The sequence below is a fragment of the Adiantum capillus-veneris genome, chromosome 5, assembly GCF_014529385.1.
Source record: "Adiantum capillus-veneris isolate H3 chromosome 5, ASM1452938v2, whole genome shotgun sequence".
Lineage (NCBI taxonomy): Eukaryota > Viridiplantae > Streptophyta > Polypodiopsida > Polypodiales > Pteridaceae > Adiantum > Adiantum capillus-veneris.
In genome coordinates, this window is record NC_140935.1 from 32,292,035 (window position 1) to 32,308,587 (window position 16,553).

The window sequence follows — 16,553 nt, forward strand, 5'->3', positions numbered from 1 at the left end:
CCCTTTGGTGGTTGAGATTATCATGCTTAGTTGCTTCTCCATATGCAAGGTCAATACATAAGGTCCAGGCCTGGAGCTAGCCTGGCTCGGCACTAAGCGTCGACTAGCCAGTGTGGTTCACGTATGTGTACCAGGTTTACATGGCGAAATCAAGAGTTTCACGCTTCAAAGACTTGTGGATGGTACGATATCAAAAGAGTAGGATCCCACTATCTTGGTTTTGATGTCGCATTGGGACCTTTAAAAAGAAAAAGCTTACCCTCTCTCTCCCTCCCTCTCTCTCTCTCTCTCTCTCTCTCTCTCTCTCTCTTCTTAGCGCTCAATTGCTTAGCGAAAGGGGAGAGAGAGAGAGAGAGAGAGAGAGAGAGAGAGAGAGAGAGAGAGCTGACAATACCTACTCCTGTTTCCAACGCTTTCGTTCAAGAATTGATGCCAAATTTATCAAAATTTTCCTTTTATTTACAGTCGAAGGAAATATTAAAAGCTTGCCAAAATCAAAAGCTTACCCCCCCCCCCCCCCCCCCCCTCTCTCTCTCTCTCTCTCTCTCTCTCTCTACGCAGTGCTTTCGTTCAAGAATTGTATCAAATTTTCCCTTTTATTTACAGTCGAAGGAAATATTAAATGCTTGCCAAAATCAAAAGCTTACCTCCTCCCCCCCCCCCCCCCCCCCCCCCCCTCCCCCCTCTCTCTCTCTCTCTCTCCCCCGGGCTGCCCCCCCCACATAGCCTAAGCTGACCCTCCATCGCCATCTCCCTCCTCCTTGCATCGCCCACCTTGGGCTATGAGAGAGAGAGAGAGAGAGAGAGAGAGAGAGAGGAGAGAGAGAGAGAGGAGAGAGAGGAGGAAGAGACGAGAGGAGAGAGAGAGAGAGAGAGGAGAGGAGAGAGAGAGAGAGAGAGAGAGAGAGAGAGAGAGAGAGGGGAGGAGGGGGGACAAGGGAGATAACTCGTAATTGATGAGAGGGAGATTGAGAGATAGAAAAAGAGTGAGAGCTCGAGAAAGTCATTAAAATTTTATGAATTTTATGAATTTGAGCTGAAAACATCACTGTAGCGCCCTCCCCCACACATCACTCTCTCTCTCTCTCTCTCTCTCTCTCTCTCTCTCTCTCTCCTCCTTTTCATACCTCCCTTGCTCTCACTACCTCTCTGTCTCTCTCTCTCTCTCTCTCTCTCTCTCTCTCTCTATACCCATGATAAGTGGGCGCCAAGTTAACATGGGTATGAGAGAGAGAGAGAGAGAGATCTATCTGAAAACATCACTGTAGCCCCCTCCCCCACACATCACTCTCTCTCTCTCTCTCTCTCTCTCTCTCTCTTCCCTCATTTTCATACCTCCCTTGCTCTCACTACCTCTCTCTCTCTCTCTCATACCCATGTTAACTTGGCACCCAGTTATCATGGGTATGAGAGAGAGAGAGAGAGGTATGAAAAGGTCGGAGAGAGAGTGATGTGTGGGAGAGGGGGCTACAGTTATATGTTTGGAGAGGTAGATAAAGAGTGAAAGAGATAGGGAGGTATGGAAAGATAGATAGGGAGAGAGATAGAGAGAGAGAGCGAGGGAGGTAGGGGGTGTAACAGATACAGGTATGGAGAGGCCGAGAGAGTAGATAGAGGGATGTATGAAGAGGTTGATAGAGAGTTAAAGGGAAAGTGGTTGAAATGAGCTCCTTGCTCTGTTTGCAAGGCTTTGTGGGAGGTAGAAAGTGAGTGTGAGATGTGAAGGATAGAAAAATATGCTAAAAAAGTCTTGGAGGGAGGAGTTGGAGTGACCGTTTTGTATAAAGAGAGTGACTAATAAAGATAATAGACAATGATGATATTGGTAAGTTTTGTAGATTCAATTTCAGAGATATCTGCAATGGATTTTGGAAAGAGAGTTGATGTTGGTACATTTGTCGAATTCATTTATGACATTGACACAATTGGGCAAGGATGAATTGACAAACCGTACAACTTAACCCACTTGCATGGGCGAAAACTCCCTTTTGGTTTTTGTGTTGTGTCTATCATTGAGGTCTATGGTGGCACAGAAGTTCCACTTCCACATATTTCTCCTATTGATACTGAGATTACTACCTTAAAGAAGGCAGAGGGTACCATCATCGCACAACCCAAAAACGATTTGGTGAGAATTTGATTCTTGTTTTAAGCAATATTCCCAATTGCCACTGACCAACTAACAATCATGGAATCTACTAATTTTTTCCATCCAGTCTCATAAAAGGCAAGAAAAAACGATAAAAAACTCAATGTCTCTACAACATCTAGTGCCTCTATTCGACAAGCCACACATGTCAGTAGTGCACTCACAACACCCTCTACACCTAAACCAACATTGACCAAGGCTGCAAGAGGAAAGGCCAAGGTTTATGAAGGCACGCTCGCTAGGGTTGTTGTTGATGTGGAGGATTTTGAGGATGAGATGGATGATAGAGATCTGGAAGCGTACATGACGGTTGGATCTACTGCTGGTGAGGACTTCCCAATTAACGAGAACGTCACACTTCTTCAAGACATGTTATCCAAGCATCTAAAGAATATGCAGGTGATCTTTGTTTTGTTTTTTGAGTTGTCAGCCATTAAGGTTTTACAATTCATTATAAGATATGCATTTTATGTAGGTGGAGAGAGAACTTCCCAATCCTGGCTTCCGCTATATAGTCTGACATGTCTAGAAAAGGAAGGTAGGTGACTTGGGATCCCAAGTGTCTGAAACCTTTGGCTAACACATTCTTGTTGGAGGGGTACTATGAACCAAAAGGATCCTTCATTTGTTCTATTGATGCTCTCGGATATCCATTGATTGAATTCAACGAGGAGATCACACAAAAATGGGATGCCTTGTGGCAAAAAATGAATAATGAGCTCGAAGAAGATATTAAGGACACTTGTTGGTCAGATATGTGTGGAAAAATGCTACATACATGGGATGGGAATCACATATTGGCTGCATGGACAAGAGTCATGGAAGAAAGTAAGTTTCATGGTCGTGTTGCTTTGCGAATATTCCGTGGATTGAAATAGTCCAATGATGGAGTTTACACTCTTTTTTTAAGGTGAAGCTTACAAAAGCGACATAAATCTACCCCCAAGTTTGAGTTGAGTTGGTGTCAGTTGACTCCACAAACAAGGCAGAAATGTTGTCCATCGTCATGCGCATAAACAAGTGGATGATGTTCAATTAGTTGCTTACCATTTTAGGTTTGAGATAGTGTGTTTCATTTGGTGTGGTGTTGTTCATCCATTCGTAGATTGAATGACACGGGCTATGTCGAGACATCATATACATACATGCTATGGATGGTGCATGCAATGGGTTTGGCTTCCAAGGAAGCCATCATGGTTATGCTCCCTTCCATTGTCTACAGCTGGATGCAGGCAGATATTGACAGAAGAGTTGGAAAAAAAACATGGTACAATGGACCTGTTGCTTTTATGTCGCAATTATTGCACCTGGTAAGTGTCTAAATTAGAAGCATCATGGCAGATGAGAGAACACGTGACATAATGCAGAGTTTTAAATGACGATCGAATGTTGATGCAGGACAAGTACACGCTAGCCTTGAAAAGGATAATGGCGAAGAATGAATCAATGCTACCACATCAGAATTCCAAACCCAATACAAAAAGGCATTCTTTAAAACTGATAGTCCTTCAAAAAAGAGGACGAAGCACACATTGGCCATAGCCGATCCAACATTGGGAGAAGACTAATGGAGGTGAGACCCATTTTCTACATTTTGGGATTTGTGTGGGATACGATAGATGTAGGCATAAGCATAAACGAAAAAAATTGTGTAGGACTCGATGCACGATCGAGTTGAACTCACGGCCAAAGTGGATCCACGAAGAGCGCTTATATGGATTAGCTTGCATAGGCTTACATGCACGGAAAAAGACATACTTTCTTCGAGCTATCGCTTCGAGAAACCCTACGGATCCCAAGAGTCTCTTCTAGATCTTTTTTTGCATTGTAGAACTCCCCATCTTTGAAGCTTCAATGACTCTATACATGTCCATAGAAGCTACTTTTAGCAGGTCATTTCCATGTTGAAAACTAGAACCTGCTAATCGTATCTACAAAAGAAACCTCTTCAAAAACACATGAAATGTACTCATCCTCATCTAGTAAATCATGGTTTTTGTATTTTCTTTGTACACTATTTACATGTTGTTTTTGTCCTTTCTTTTTATCTCGAAGTATTGTAAAAGATAACCTTTGCTACTAGGGCACTTGTAGAAAAAGCTTCGTCTCCCTCCGAATAAGGCGAGAACCTTTTTCTTCATGTACCGTTGCACTCCCGCTTTGCAATGGTACTCGGCCAAAACTCCTCATCTCCCTTTGATCTTGAAACTCCTTGCTTGGTTTTGGTAGAGAATGGTTCCTTAAGCTATCACAATTTCTCTCATGGTCAACGCAAACTATCAAGAAATGAAGAGCTCATTTTCTATCTTTGCTTTTGACCTTGGCATAAGAAGATCCATCATCCATTACTTTTGTCTCCATTCGCACTGCGATGATGTATGGTTGTCCAAGGATTAGAGGATAGCTTGACATCTCTTGAACAAAGAAATTTTTCTCACCTTTCACATCCCCTATGGTTCCATTAACATCTGTCAAGAAATGAAGAGCTCGTTTTCTATCTTTGCTTTTGACCCTAGCATAAGAAGATCCATCATCCAGTACTTTGTCTCCATTTGCACTGCGATGATGTATGGTTGTCCAAGGATTAGAGGATAGCTTGACATCTCTTGAACAAAGAAATTTTGCTCACCTTTCACATCCCCTATGGTTCCATTAACATTTGGAAAAGCACCATAGAGATCTGCAGACGAGTTGTTTACAGCCCTAATCATCCACCCGTGGTCAGTATCAATCGCCCACTTTTCCTTCATATAGAGACTCTTGGACATGAGGTTAATCTCTGAACCATGGTCTATCAAGGCCACATAAGACTCCTCGAGATCTATCAAGGCCACATATGGCTCTTCATGGTCTCCCACTTTAACCAAGGTTTCTGTTGTAGCCCTTGCCCAATGGTTTCAATGGTGGCTCTTATGAATGGCTTCCTCCTCATCTTCATCTTCAAACTTAACATGCCTATTTTCGCCGCTGAAGATTGGTAGCAGCTTACAACATTCTCATCTTCATCCTTTGTTGTACTTATATCACATGCGTCTTCAAAGCACTCTCTTCAGATTGGATAGACACCATTAAAGCTTGTCGCTTTCTTCTTATGATATCAATGATTCCCTCATGGAACTCTCTCTTTGCAATGCCAAGGACTTCTCCCAATGTAAACTCCACCTTGCTATTTAAGATCCTTTCCTCTAAAACTTTCTTTGAATTTGTGGCAGCTTCAATATATGATTGCAGCTTGTATGATGGGCATTTTCCTTTGCTCTTTTCTTTATCTTGCTTTTCCTTTCGTGCAGCATCCCTCATTGTTACTTCTTGTGATGGAGGTTCCCTTGACATGGATCTTGAGAGGGACATGGATCCTTTTTTCCTCCACCTCTAGTAGCCCTATTTGAGGGACCTTCATCCCCATTTTCTCCATTGTTTTTTTTTTTCAAAAAGTGCCTTGTTGGCTCGACACTTTGCAATATAGGCATGCATTGACACGGCATATATAGGTTCATTCGACCCAGTCTCAAGATGGATACAATCTCCAACTTCATGCAAGATTTCTTTAGTCAACTTTCCCTTTATAGCTAACTCCATTGCAGATGGCCAAACATCTTCACCATCCTCACTCACATCTTCAATAAAGTTTGATCCTTTGAGCATGACTTGACCAGCCTTCAAGCCGAATATTGTTGCTTTAACCATTGAGATAGTATGACTGGTTGCCATGTCCTCAACTAGCTTTTGCATCCCTCCTTTACCGAAGTTGGTTGCCAAGGGCTCTCTTGTTTCACTAAGATGTATCTTTCTCTCTTTGAATAAGACAAGATCTTTGCCCAAGGCATCTTTGAAGCTTTCACAGTCCCTTCTTGGATGGTCTGAGTTGTCACACCATATGCACCTATTTCCAAACTCCTCTTTGTTTTGAGGTCTTTGACTTGACGGTTCTCCATATGTTTTCCCTTTTTCTTCAAGCCTTGCTAGCTTTAATTTCAGCTCATGTATGCCCTTCACAAGCTCTTCAAGCATAGATCCATCATCCTTAAAATCTATGATAGCAGGTTTTGGCTGATTTTCAGAAATAGCAGAAATTGGAGTACCCTTGTTCACCACCATGTTGTCTCTTCTACACTGCCTTTTTGCCAATAGGGAGATTGCATCTTGTACATGATTCACCTCGTCTTCAAACCTTGCTCTGTATCTTTGTCTTCCAAGAGAAGCTCTAACTTTTCTTTGATTTCTTTGCTCGTAGTTTGTAGGAAAAGTTCTACCTTCTCCCTATCCAAGGAAGCTTGTTCAGTTTATGATAGTTAAGCGTAGCGTCGCTCAAACTCTCTAAGAAGCTTTGTAGCAAAAATCCCTTCTTTAAGCTTTGCGACCCAATCTAAGAAAATTCTTTTGGTCACCCTCTAAGAGTCCTCCATCTAGTAGTCTTCTTTTAGAGAGAGATTAAATTCCTCCCAATTTCTTTCATGAGAATTTTGGATTGTCCTATATGGTCTCTGATCTCTGGGACACAAACTAACTTCAAACTTCGAACCATGTCTTCCTCACACACTCGATTCAACTCTATTCCTTCATATAATCTCTTAGATACTTTGTGATATCCTTGCCAATCAAATTGGTCAATTATCTTCACAATAGATTACAGTGCTTTGTTGGTTGAAATCTGGCTTCTTTCCACTGCTTATTGTTGCTACATATACAGGAAAAATGCTTGAAACATCTGCATGACTGCAGGATCAAAGTGCATCCCATGTCTCTGGGTTATCATCCATGGCTAACAAAGTGTGTAGATCAATTCACAAACTCCCACCCCCGCATCGGGTTCACCAAAAATATCGGGTTGTATGCGGTTAGCCAGGAAGGCGCGGAACGTATGGCTGTGAGAGTTCATGATGAGAATCACAAATACTTTGTCGAAAAGTGTTTATGGAGAATCACCGACCCTCTTCCTAAGGATGGTTTAAATACTAAGAGAGTTCGTGACAGAAAAGTCACAAACTATCGTGCTTCGAATTTGCTTGTTTTCGTAGTTGAGATTATGATGAGAGGATCACCAAATCACAATCAATTTCACTTAAAAAGACCAATTAAAAAACACTAAAGTTTCAGCCATGAAACCTCAATGTTCATACAAGCACAAATCCCAATCAAAACCCAAACCTCTTTCATGGAATCATGTAGCCTCACCCCTAATTTCATAGTCGTAACATCAAACAGTTGAAAAGAATACATGACCTTACGAGCGACCTTTTTCTGATTTTGTAGAGATTTAAGAGCTTCTAAATTGAATCCCACACACCATTTTGATAAAGGAAAACCCTAATTCACTCCCGCATGGGCTCAGATACAAGATTGCGAAGAGGCGGGACTGCACTACACATAGATTGAGCAACCATAAAAGCAATTGGACAATAGTGAGACATTGTATGTTTTTTTTTCTTAAAAGAGCCCTTTTCTCTCTTCCCCACGGAATTTTCAGCTGATGTGTCAAATTTTGGGTCAATTTTTCACTTTGGACCAAAACTAGGTCACTTTCAACTCATTTTTTTAATCAAAAAACGACCAATTTTATGCAAAAAATCCCAAACAGAGCCAAAAAAATCCCTAAATTTTTGGGATTGCTCACATAAGCATAAAAAGCATTTTTATACATCATTTATCATCAATACTGCATTTTGGGTCACTTTCCATGCAATTTTACGACGACGCCTGTTAGCTGCTATGTTCGTTAGTTCTTGTCCGCATCAATCTTTATAGGCGAGATGAGTGTGCCACCATGAAACACTTGGAATATGTACATCACAAAACCAAATTGGGCATCTTATCAAGTAGAAAAACACTCAACATCGCTACATCTAGGGCCATGACTCCCAAGATAGATGTGTACATGATAGCGACTGCTATAGCCGCTCTAGCATATTTCACAATATGTACATAATTGCTTTTATTCCCATGCATCAAAAGGTGTCAAAAGTGGAGTGAATGTTTTTATTTCACGTTGTGCATGTGCCACACCACGACAATAACAAGTTACCATTTTTTAAGACAATGAAGAATATGCCAACAACCTTCAAAAGATCTTGGACAAACATGCCATACACCTAAAAGGTCCCCAAGAACAGGAAAAGACGTAAGTGATCAATTCAAAGAGGCCGACTAATGAAACAAAGATTGTGCCAAACCAAAGTATTATAGAACTAGAACCGCCATCCCACTAAGAAGAATAAACATTTTATACTCCAGTCAGCCCATATTTGACTCTTTGAATTTTTGTAAATATCTTTGGGTGACATCACCTTCTTTTGTAATTAATGAAGAGTAGTTTTCAAAAATTGCTTCTAATTGTTTTAATACCTATGGTTTGCAATGCAGTAAGGTTTGTTTTAAGTTTGTTCTTAAAGAATTTTTGATAGATGTACAAGAGTGGAGGTAGAAAGATAGCAAAAACATGAGAAAAAAACTAGGAGAATGCTTGCTGATATGTGTACCTTGAGAGAGCTTTTTACGGTGGACCATTAAGAGAGCTTTCTTCCATTCTTTATCAAGCGAAGAAAATTTCCATAAAAAGCTCTCACTGACGCTCTTTCAAAAAGCTCCCTCCAAACCTCAACTCCGCATGATTGAGGCACTATGTAAAGACGAAAGTTTTTTTGAGCGTCATTTTCTTCTACTCTGCTAGTGCACCTTCACCAGAAAAGGAATCAGTAATGGTAGGATTCTCTATTCCCCAAGAGACCTTTTTCATTAGATAACCCTTGGACCTCCCTCTACCAAGTGTGGCAGTCATCATTGTTGAATTGCTCAATTTTCTTTTCACCCATGGTGTCAATGGAGAGGTGTTCCAAGGACAACAGATGTAGCAGAACTATGAGGTCATCCCATATATGACGAAACATAGGGCATACATTCAAATAGATTGTGTTGTGCTATGGATACAAAAAAGTTTATCTTTTAGCTTAAAAGAGCGGTTTCGCACGGTCTATGTGGAAATAGTCCGTCAAATAGAATCAACCTCCTGCTCTTTTGGTAGGACTTTACCCTTGACTAAGATTGGCCTCCTCTGCACATAGGAAGTGCCTTATATGTGGAGAAAGCACCAAAGGTGAGAGTGGGAGTCACCCCTTCGTGAGAGAGACCATTGATGTTTTGGTTTGGAAGAGCCAAACCAATGGGAAAGAGGGGCTTTGAATAGGCCTTTTAGTAGAGTGACCTCTAGTTTTGCTAGTAGGACTTTACCCTTGAGTAGGACCAATCCCCTGCACAGGCAGGAACTACCTCTTATATGGAGATGGCACTAAGCTCCCCCAAAATCTGAGAGAAGCTTTGAGACCCTATCGCACCCACGACTTTACGCAATAGAGGCTAGCCAAGGTGCCCAATGGGCTTTGGTGTGCTAGAGGAGCCGAAATAGTAATAGTTAGGTTTAGTACAAGTGCATGTGAGTCCAAATCCAAATCAACCCTAAGAATCATGGGTCAACCTTAGAAGTGTGGGGGTTAATAGGCTCCGAATCACAGGATGGTCACACGGCTCTACTGGGCTCCGTACACACACCAAGAAGCATAAATCATAGGCCAAAGCCACATAACCTAACAATAATATGAGTTTAATTGCAAGACCACCCAAAGTAGAGAGCTACATGCCCTGTCTCCATATATTAAAAATAACAGAAAGCTATATTCCAATCCAAAGATCTCTGTGCCAATACCTCATCTGTCTATTCTGATGTCTCAAAACAAGTTATAAAGCAACCTCTCCCAGTGGAGAGAGTTGCAATCCTAATGTGGGCCTACAATGAAAGGGTAGTCTATAAGGTCTAAGGTGAAGAGCTTGCTGGATCCCAACCACCTTGCAAACCAAACAATAAACCTCCAATGGTGTCATTGAACTGTACATGGCAAGAAGAGTACCTTTAGAAATCTGACTATTGCAGCAAAGCCACACCATCTCATATGCCAAAAAGACACAACCGATGGCGAGGAGAAGATACCATGCCGGTTAACAATCATTGACTGGACACCAATGGCTCTCTAGCACCTCTGTAAAGATGTCTCTGGATATGGAATCAAAAGTGTCGTGTGCACAGAGAGAGAGAGAGAGAGAGAGAGAGAGAGAGAGAGAGAGAGAGAGAGAGAGAGCTGCTGCCTTTGCACCCTGCTACACCAATCCAGACCAAAATGAGCAACTGACAATCAAACCACTTCAAGGCAGAAACTGTTGTGAGCCGGCTACCTACAAGATGGCTAAATGTGAAAGCGCTCGGACACCTGCAGACCTTTGCACCCTGCTTCACCAACCCATTTCCACACAACCAACACACCTGCAGCCCCCTTCAAGTTGGTGTTGCTAAGTGCTTATACATTCAGAAACAGCCGCATTTAGCTAGAAGGCCTGCAAATTTGTAGGTTGCCGGCTCGCAGTGGTTTCTGCTGAACTGGGGCTTCACAAGTAGACGTAGGAATCACAATTATGCCTGGCTTCCCAGACTGAGGCATCAGCAGGTGCCCTCTCTCTCTCTCACGAGCACATATCTTTTGGTCTGTCAAGAGAGAACAAACCTTACTTTACAGTCTCAAGGAGTCCTTTTTACAAACTTATACTAGAAGCTGCTATTAATACCATTGCATAATGTAAGGTAATACACCAAACAACATTAATGGCCTTGGCCATTGCTAGCATGCTAACTTGTCGCCAAAACAAGCTGTACCTCAGACAATAATGTTTACCATTTGGATCAATTTCTTTGACTCTACATACTGACTCCGTATGCCATCAAGAAGCTGAAGCTTAGTAGGAGCTCTCAATACGGCCCTCATATGTGCACTTTATGATTGTTTTGTCAGCTTTTGATCACGTCATTTATTTCGAATTTCTATTGCTTTGCTTCCCAATAGCAAAATTGAGACATCCATCCATGTATGAGGCATATGATTTGATTTCAGTTAAGCGAACAATGAAAGCTTCCTACACCCAGGATTTGATGGACTGAACATCTTGACAATTATATGCCAATATAGAAATAACCACAGCAAAAAATCCACAAAAAATGTTGTGTATGAAGTAGGAAAACAGTCTCAATGCCTTCGGCATTAGATAAATGTGCATCAAGAAAGCGTCAAATTCAAGTAAAAATTCTCTAGAGAATAAAATGCAAATTAAAGAATTTTTAAGAGGAGCATGTAGAACAAGATGAAAGAATCCATAAATGATTGCAAAATCAACACATGATCATAAGGCTCCAGCACATGAATAGTGATTTTGAAAGAGTCATGTCCTTGGACAGGCATCGAAAGTTCTCTCATGAATGACTAGGGAGGCAGATGCATAAGCACAAGCAGATGCCAAGCACATGTACAAAATTGTACAAAATGAGGTAGATTCTCCTCCAGAGGCTGATCGTTAACACAACGAACACCTAGCAACATGAGTAAAATATACCATGAGAAGCAAAGATGCACCCTATACGTGGACTGATCTCCACATAATTATCTCAGAATTTGTGATACTTGCCTTGCAACTCGATTTGGGGTGTCACACTTCTTGAATCTCGCCAAGAGACAACTCTTCAATTTCACTGACAAAAGATGCATTCTGCACTAGAAAGGTCGAATTTCCGGCAGTAGAAATTATGTCATTATTGTTCTCAGACGCTGATACACTTGATGAAGCGCCAACTGACCTTAAAGCCCCAAATAAAGCCGTATTCCATGACTGCTGTGACCAAACCTGAGACAATCTGCTTCGAGCTTTCTCCTCTTGGAATAATAAAGTAGGGTTTCTGAGAGCTTTTAGAGCATGCCGCATATTCGGCCGCTTGGATACTTTTGAGCTCAAGCATGCCTTTGCAACCACTGCCATCACCATTGCCTCATCTAGGAAGTCTCCACAAACAACAAGCGATGGATCTAGAAGTTGATAGAGTGCCTCTTTATCGTGCACATGGATAAGAGAAACTGCCCACTCCACCCAAGAATCTGTTTGAAAATCTCTCCTTTCAGTTATACCGCAATTTCCAGACAAAAGTTCTAGCAAAAGCTTCCCGAAATCATACACATCTTTTGACCCTTTTGACCGATCGGTTGTTGTTAAATCTGAGCACATTGTAAATTTGAAATGAGTAATACTAGTCATAATCTGGAACATCACAAAATCAAAGTGCAGCTGCACACATTACCTGCGTCTCCATAGTCCAGCGGACTGAAAGAAACCAAAATAACGACGAGTCAGTATGCCAGCTTTTTTTTAGTTTAAAAGCAGAAAATCTCTCCACGAGAAAACATCACCAACAGTAATATGTATATAACATGAACATGCTAGAGACAACATGAAGTCAATAACTGACAGACCAAAGCAGAAGCGACAGACCGAATGCATCGTGTTGTACACAGCCAAAGAGTCAACTCTCGCTGAGTGATGTGAGAAGGATTATTCCAGTACAGCTCTACTTGATCATGTGCAAACAGCCCATTTTCCTACTCAAGAATTGAGTCCCGTGACAAGCGCAAAAATCGAAGTAATCTGTTTAGTATATACCAAACAGATTACTTCGATTTTGCCTTAGAGATCTGCACAGTTCTCTTTTATTTACGAGCAATTTTCGTAGTGAGGGGTGAAAGTAGCATCTTTATTTTTCCTCACTTTTTAAAAACTGGATGGCAATGAGATGTTGACAAGAAACAAATTTCTTTCACTTGATATTAGAAATTGGGGACACATTGTGAGCTGTAGATACAAAGGAGCAAGAGCTAAAGTCTAAATCCAAAGAACACATCAGCAACAATTCTTAACGGAGATTTTAGGTTAACCTATTGACAGAGTAAGATGCTGAGGAATATTCTTTCTTGCAAACATCTGCTCACAAACGGACGTTTGTCAGAGTAAGCAATGAGGGAAAGGTTACTCATAGCTTTCCTGGAGTCAAGACTCACTCGAGGACACCATCAGAAACAAGCGGAATGCACATAATGTACAGATTGCACAACATTCAAGAGAAAAGGGGCAAAATTAGTTGAAAGGTTGCCGGGTGCCATTTCCATGAGAGTCTTTTGCCAAGGGAGGGGGTTTGTTGTGCGCCAAACAATATGCTTGTAGTTGGGAGTCTTCTTTGGGGAGGGCGAAAGAAGCCTCTTCATTTGGGTGGTGACTTCATGATGCACCAACTCGCCCACCGTCTTCTCCTTAGGTAGAGACTCTATTTCTTCCAAGAGCGAGACTTGGGTTCTCTTTCTAGCATTGTGGGCCGCCATGCTCAAGGAAGAGGCCAAATGGGTTTGGAGAATCTCATTTTGTAAGTGTGCATCGAACTCATATTAAGAGGTTTGCTTCCACAAAAGGAGTTGACTTGTCCATGCCGAGGGTTGAAAGAGATAGGTGCAAGCTTTTTGGTGAGGTCCGACGGTCTCTTCTCCACAAGGTCGTGGTAATCATCAAATCTTTTTTGGAGATTCTTGACAAGCAAACTTTGAGCTTGGATATAGACTTTGATGTAATCTAATTGGAATTGGATATTGAGGGCTTCTAGCTTAGCACTAAAGAGTGCTTGTGCTTGAGTGTCTTCTAGGGTAAGAGCAAGGAGGCTTCATGCAAAGACCAAGAGGAGCTTTTTGGTTTGTGTGAAGGTTATCTAGGTGTGCAAGATGTGATTTGGCTTTGTTAAGCTTATGATTGAGAGCCTTAAATTCTTCCAAAGAGGGAGAGAGGCTGGCCCCAAAGATTGGCGCCCCTTCTCGGCATTTCTTTATTATTAAACTTCACAAAGTACAATGTCCGAGGGTCCTCTTCTCTCCGCAATGCTCCCAAGCTAATCTACGGAAGAGAGGCCCTTGCAATTCTTTTATAGAAAGCGGCATCTTGCCCCAAAAGCTAGCGCCCTGCTGGGTTGTCCGTACGCAGCGCCATGTTCGCATGTGAGCGTGAATTGTGGCGGGATTTGTGGTAGTCCGTACAACCTACCACGTCATCACTTCTCACACAATTTGGGGGGTCCACTTTATTTTTAAGATTTTAGGCCCCTAGGTACAATAAGTTGGAACAACTTTTTAGGTGAGTTTAGGACACTCCGCAAGATTTTGTAATTCGGTGATACTTCTTCTGCCTCTTTCACTAGGGTTTTGACTCCTCTCTGTCTGGAGTCCATTCTTTAGGTCATGCCACATCATCACTTTGTGACAAATGGAACCCCTTCGAGAGTAATGGTGAGTGCAACGGTGAAGCAATCTCCGCAAACTGTCAGATGAATCGTTTGTAATAAGAGCATAGTCCTAGAAAGCTTCTTACACCATGCATATTTCGAAAAGTCGGCCGAACTGCAACCACCTTGGCTGGATCCATACGAACACCTTCTACAAAGACGAAGTGTCCCAATAAGTGCATCCCCATAAGAAAAACACTTTTCTTCCCATTTGTAACCAATCTATGCTCTCTTTATGCCCGAAACACTTCCAGTAAATGCTCTCTATGTTCTGTCTCAAATCGGGAGAAAACAATGATGTCATCAAAGAACATTCCCACAAACTGGCGATGCCCTAAAAATCCGATCCATCATCCTGTTGAACATTGCAAGGGCATTCGTGAGCCCGAAAGGCATTGCTAAGTACTCGAGAAGTCCTTAACACAATCTTGTATACATCTCCAGAAGAAATCTTGATCTGATGATAGCCACTTTTAAGATCAATTATGCTAAACCAAGTAAAATCCTGCAATCTGTCAAGCGTATCATCGACCTTGGGTATTGAAAACCTATTCTTGATGGTGATCTTGTTGAGAGCCTTGTAATTGATGACCAACATCCCATCTTTCTTCTAGACAAGCAAAACTCGAGAACAAAAAGGTGATGAAATGTGTTGGATCAATCTTTTCTCCAAAAGGTGTTGTACTTGGCTCATGATCTCTTTTTACTAAGCTTCGCTCACTCTGTAAGGAGGTCTATTCGGAGGAGTACATCCAAGGATCAATTCTATGGTGTGATCCTCTGGTCCTCCATGCGGTAACTCGCCAGGCAAACCCTCTGAAAAACAATCGGCTTGAGGTTGCAGAAAGCTTTGCCTCTGACTCTTAACTTTGACAAACTAGAATCCTTGCTATCATCCGCATTATTGAGAAAGATCAAGTAAACAAAAAGACTCGATTTCATACTTTTGAAATGGCCGAAGCCAATACAACGGGTATTGATTTGCCTTTCAATTTTACATCAATCACTATTTTCCAACTCTTGCTATTCTTTGACTAAATTTTCTTTGCCCCATAGTCCACTATGACATTGTTCTTGGCGTGCCACGGCATCCCTAACAGAACATCACACCCTTCCAAAGCCACGATGTTGAACTCCTCGTGCCCTATGTAACCCTAGCAATGTAGCCATAGCTTACCAATGACAAGCATTACGGTGACTTCACGCCCTTGTACTACCAACACTACATCCATTTGTGGCCCCATGTCTTCAGCATTGATCCCCAATCAAGCCGCCATCTTAGTTGACATAAAAGAACCTTGACTCCACTGTTAAAGAAGATAAGTGCTTCAATATGCATTGGATATGCTATCAAACTATGGTATGGCTAATTGTAGGCCTATTGCTCTACCCTTGGATCTCCCTTTGAAGGTGCAAATTGATGTGGGTGACAAGCTTGAGAATGCCACCATGTGCAAGAAGGTTGTGGACATCTTGATCTACTTGGCATTTGACGAAAAAATTTGAGTTTCACGGTTGGGCTTGAGAGCCAGTTTATGCAGTTTTTGTCAGAAAGTGATGACGTGACAGTTGACCGGCTTGACAGAAGGGAGAAAGAGAAAGACAGGTTCAATTGCTTACATGAAAAATTCCAGAAAACACAAAGGAAAAGGAGGCAGAGTCTACCAACCATACGCTGCTGATGTGGCAGACCATACGAAGCTGACGTGGCACAATTTTTGGGGCACCATTTATTAAGGCAGATGACTGTTGATTTGTTGGGGTGATTTCCTTTAGCAGATTAGCTTTTGAGGCCCCTAGGTTTTGTAACAATTGCTTTTGGGGACTCGGTGCCTATATAAGTGTGCATTGTGAGTTGGGGGTCACTTATACAGATCGGCACAGGGTTGCACAGTTGTAGAGTGACTCCCCGGCAGTAGTACTCTGTGAGTATTAATAGTAACAAGTGATAAAATCACGAGGCCTACCTATCAGCCTAAGTTAGAAAGGTGCAACGTAGTTCTGTAAAGGGTGTTTTACTCTTCCAAAGAAAGGCAAGGCAAATGCTACCCTTCAAAGAATTGTAGGAAATTCATAAAAATAGTCACATGCCCTTCCAATTTGTGTAGAAAGAAAAGGGGAATTTATTTAAGGCCTTCAAAATGAAAGGTAGAGTCACCCTTCAAATTTTGAGGGCAGCCAATTTAGGGTCTTTCAAATTAGAACCAATGGCCTCCTGAGAGTGGC

The 16,553-nt window shown here is 41.8% G+C and overlaps 1 protein-coding gene across 5 annotated transcripts in view; it reads right to left on the reverse strand.

Moving 5' to 3' along the window:
- Positions 1–9,765: 9,765 nt before the first annotated feature.
- LOC147457102 (uncharacterized) overlaps positions 9,766–16,553 on the reverse strand; it is a 49,431-nt gene continuing 42,643 nt past the window's right edge. For 3 of the 5 annotated variants that reach the window (XM_086512111.1, XM_086512112.1, XM_086512108.1), the window contains 2 exons: positions 12,312–12,334; positions 11,375–12,228 (listed from right to left, as the gene is read on the reverse strand). In XM_086512111.1, coding sequence (XP_086368237.1) covers positions 11,669–12,228; positions 12,312–12,334 — 583 coding nt within the window. In that variant the 3' untranslated portion in view covers positions 11,375–11,668. Of the gene's footprint in view, positions 10,677–10,711; positions 11,102–11,374; positions 12,229–12,311; positions 12,335–16,553 lie in introns of those variants that run through there. The other 2 variants (XM_086512110.1, XM_086512109.1) reach the window with 2 other exon arrangements.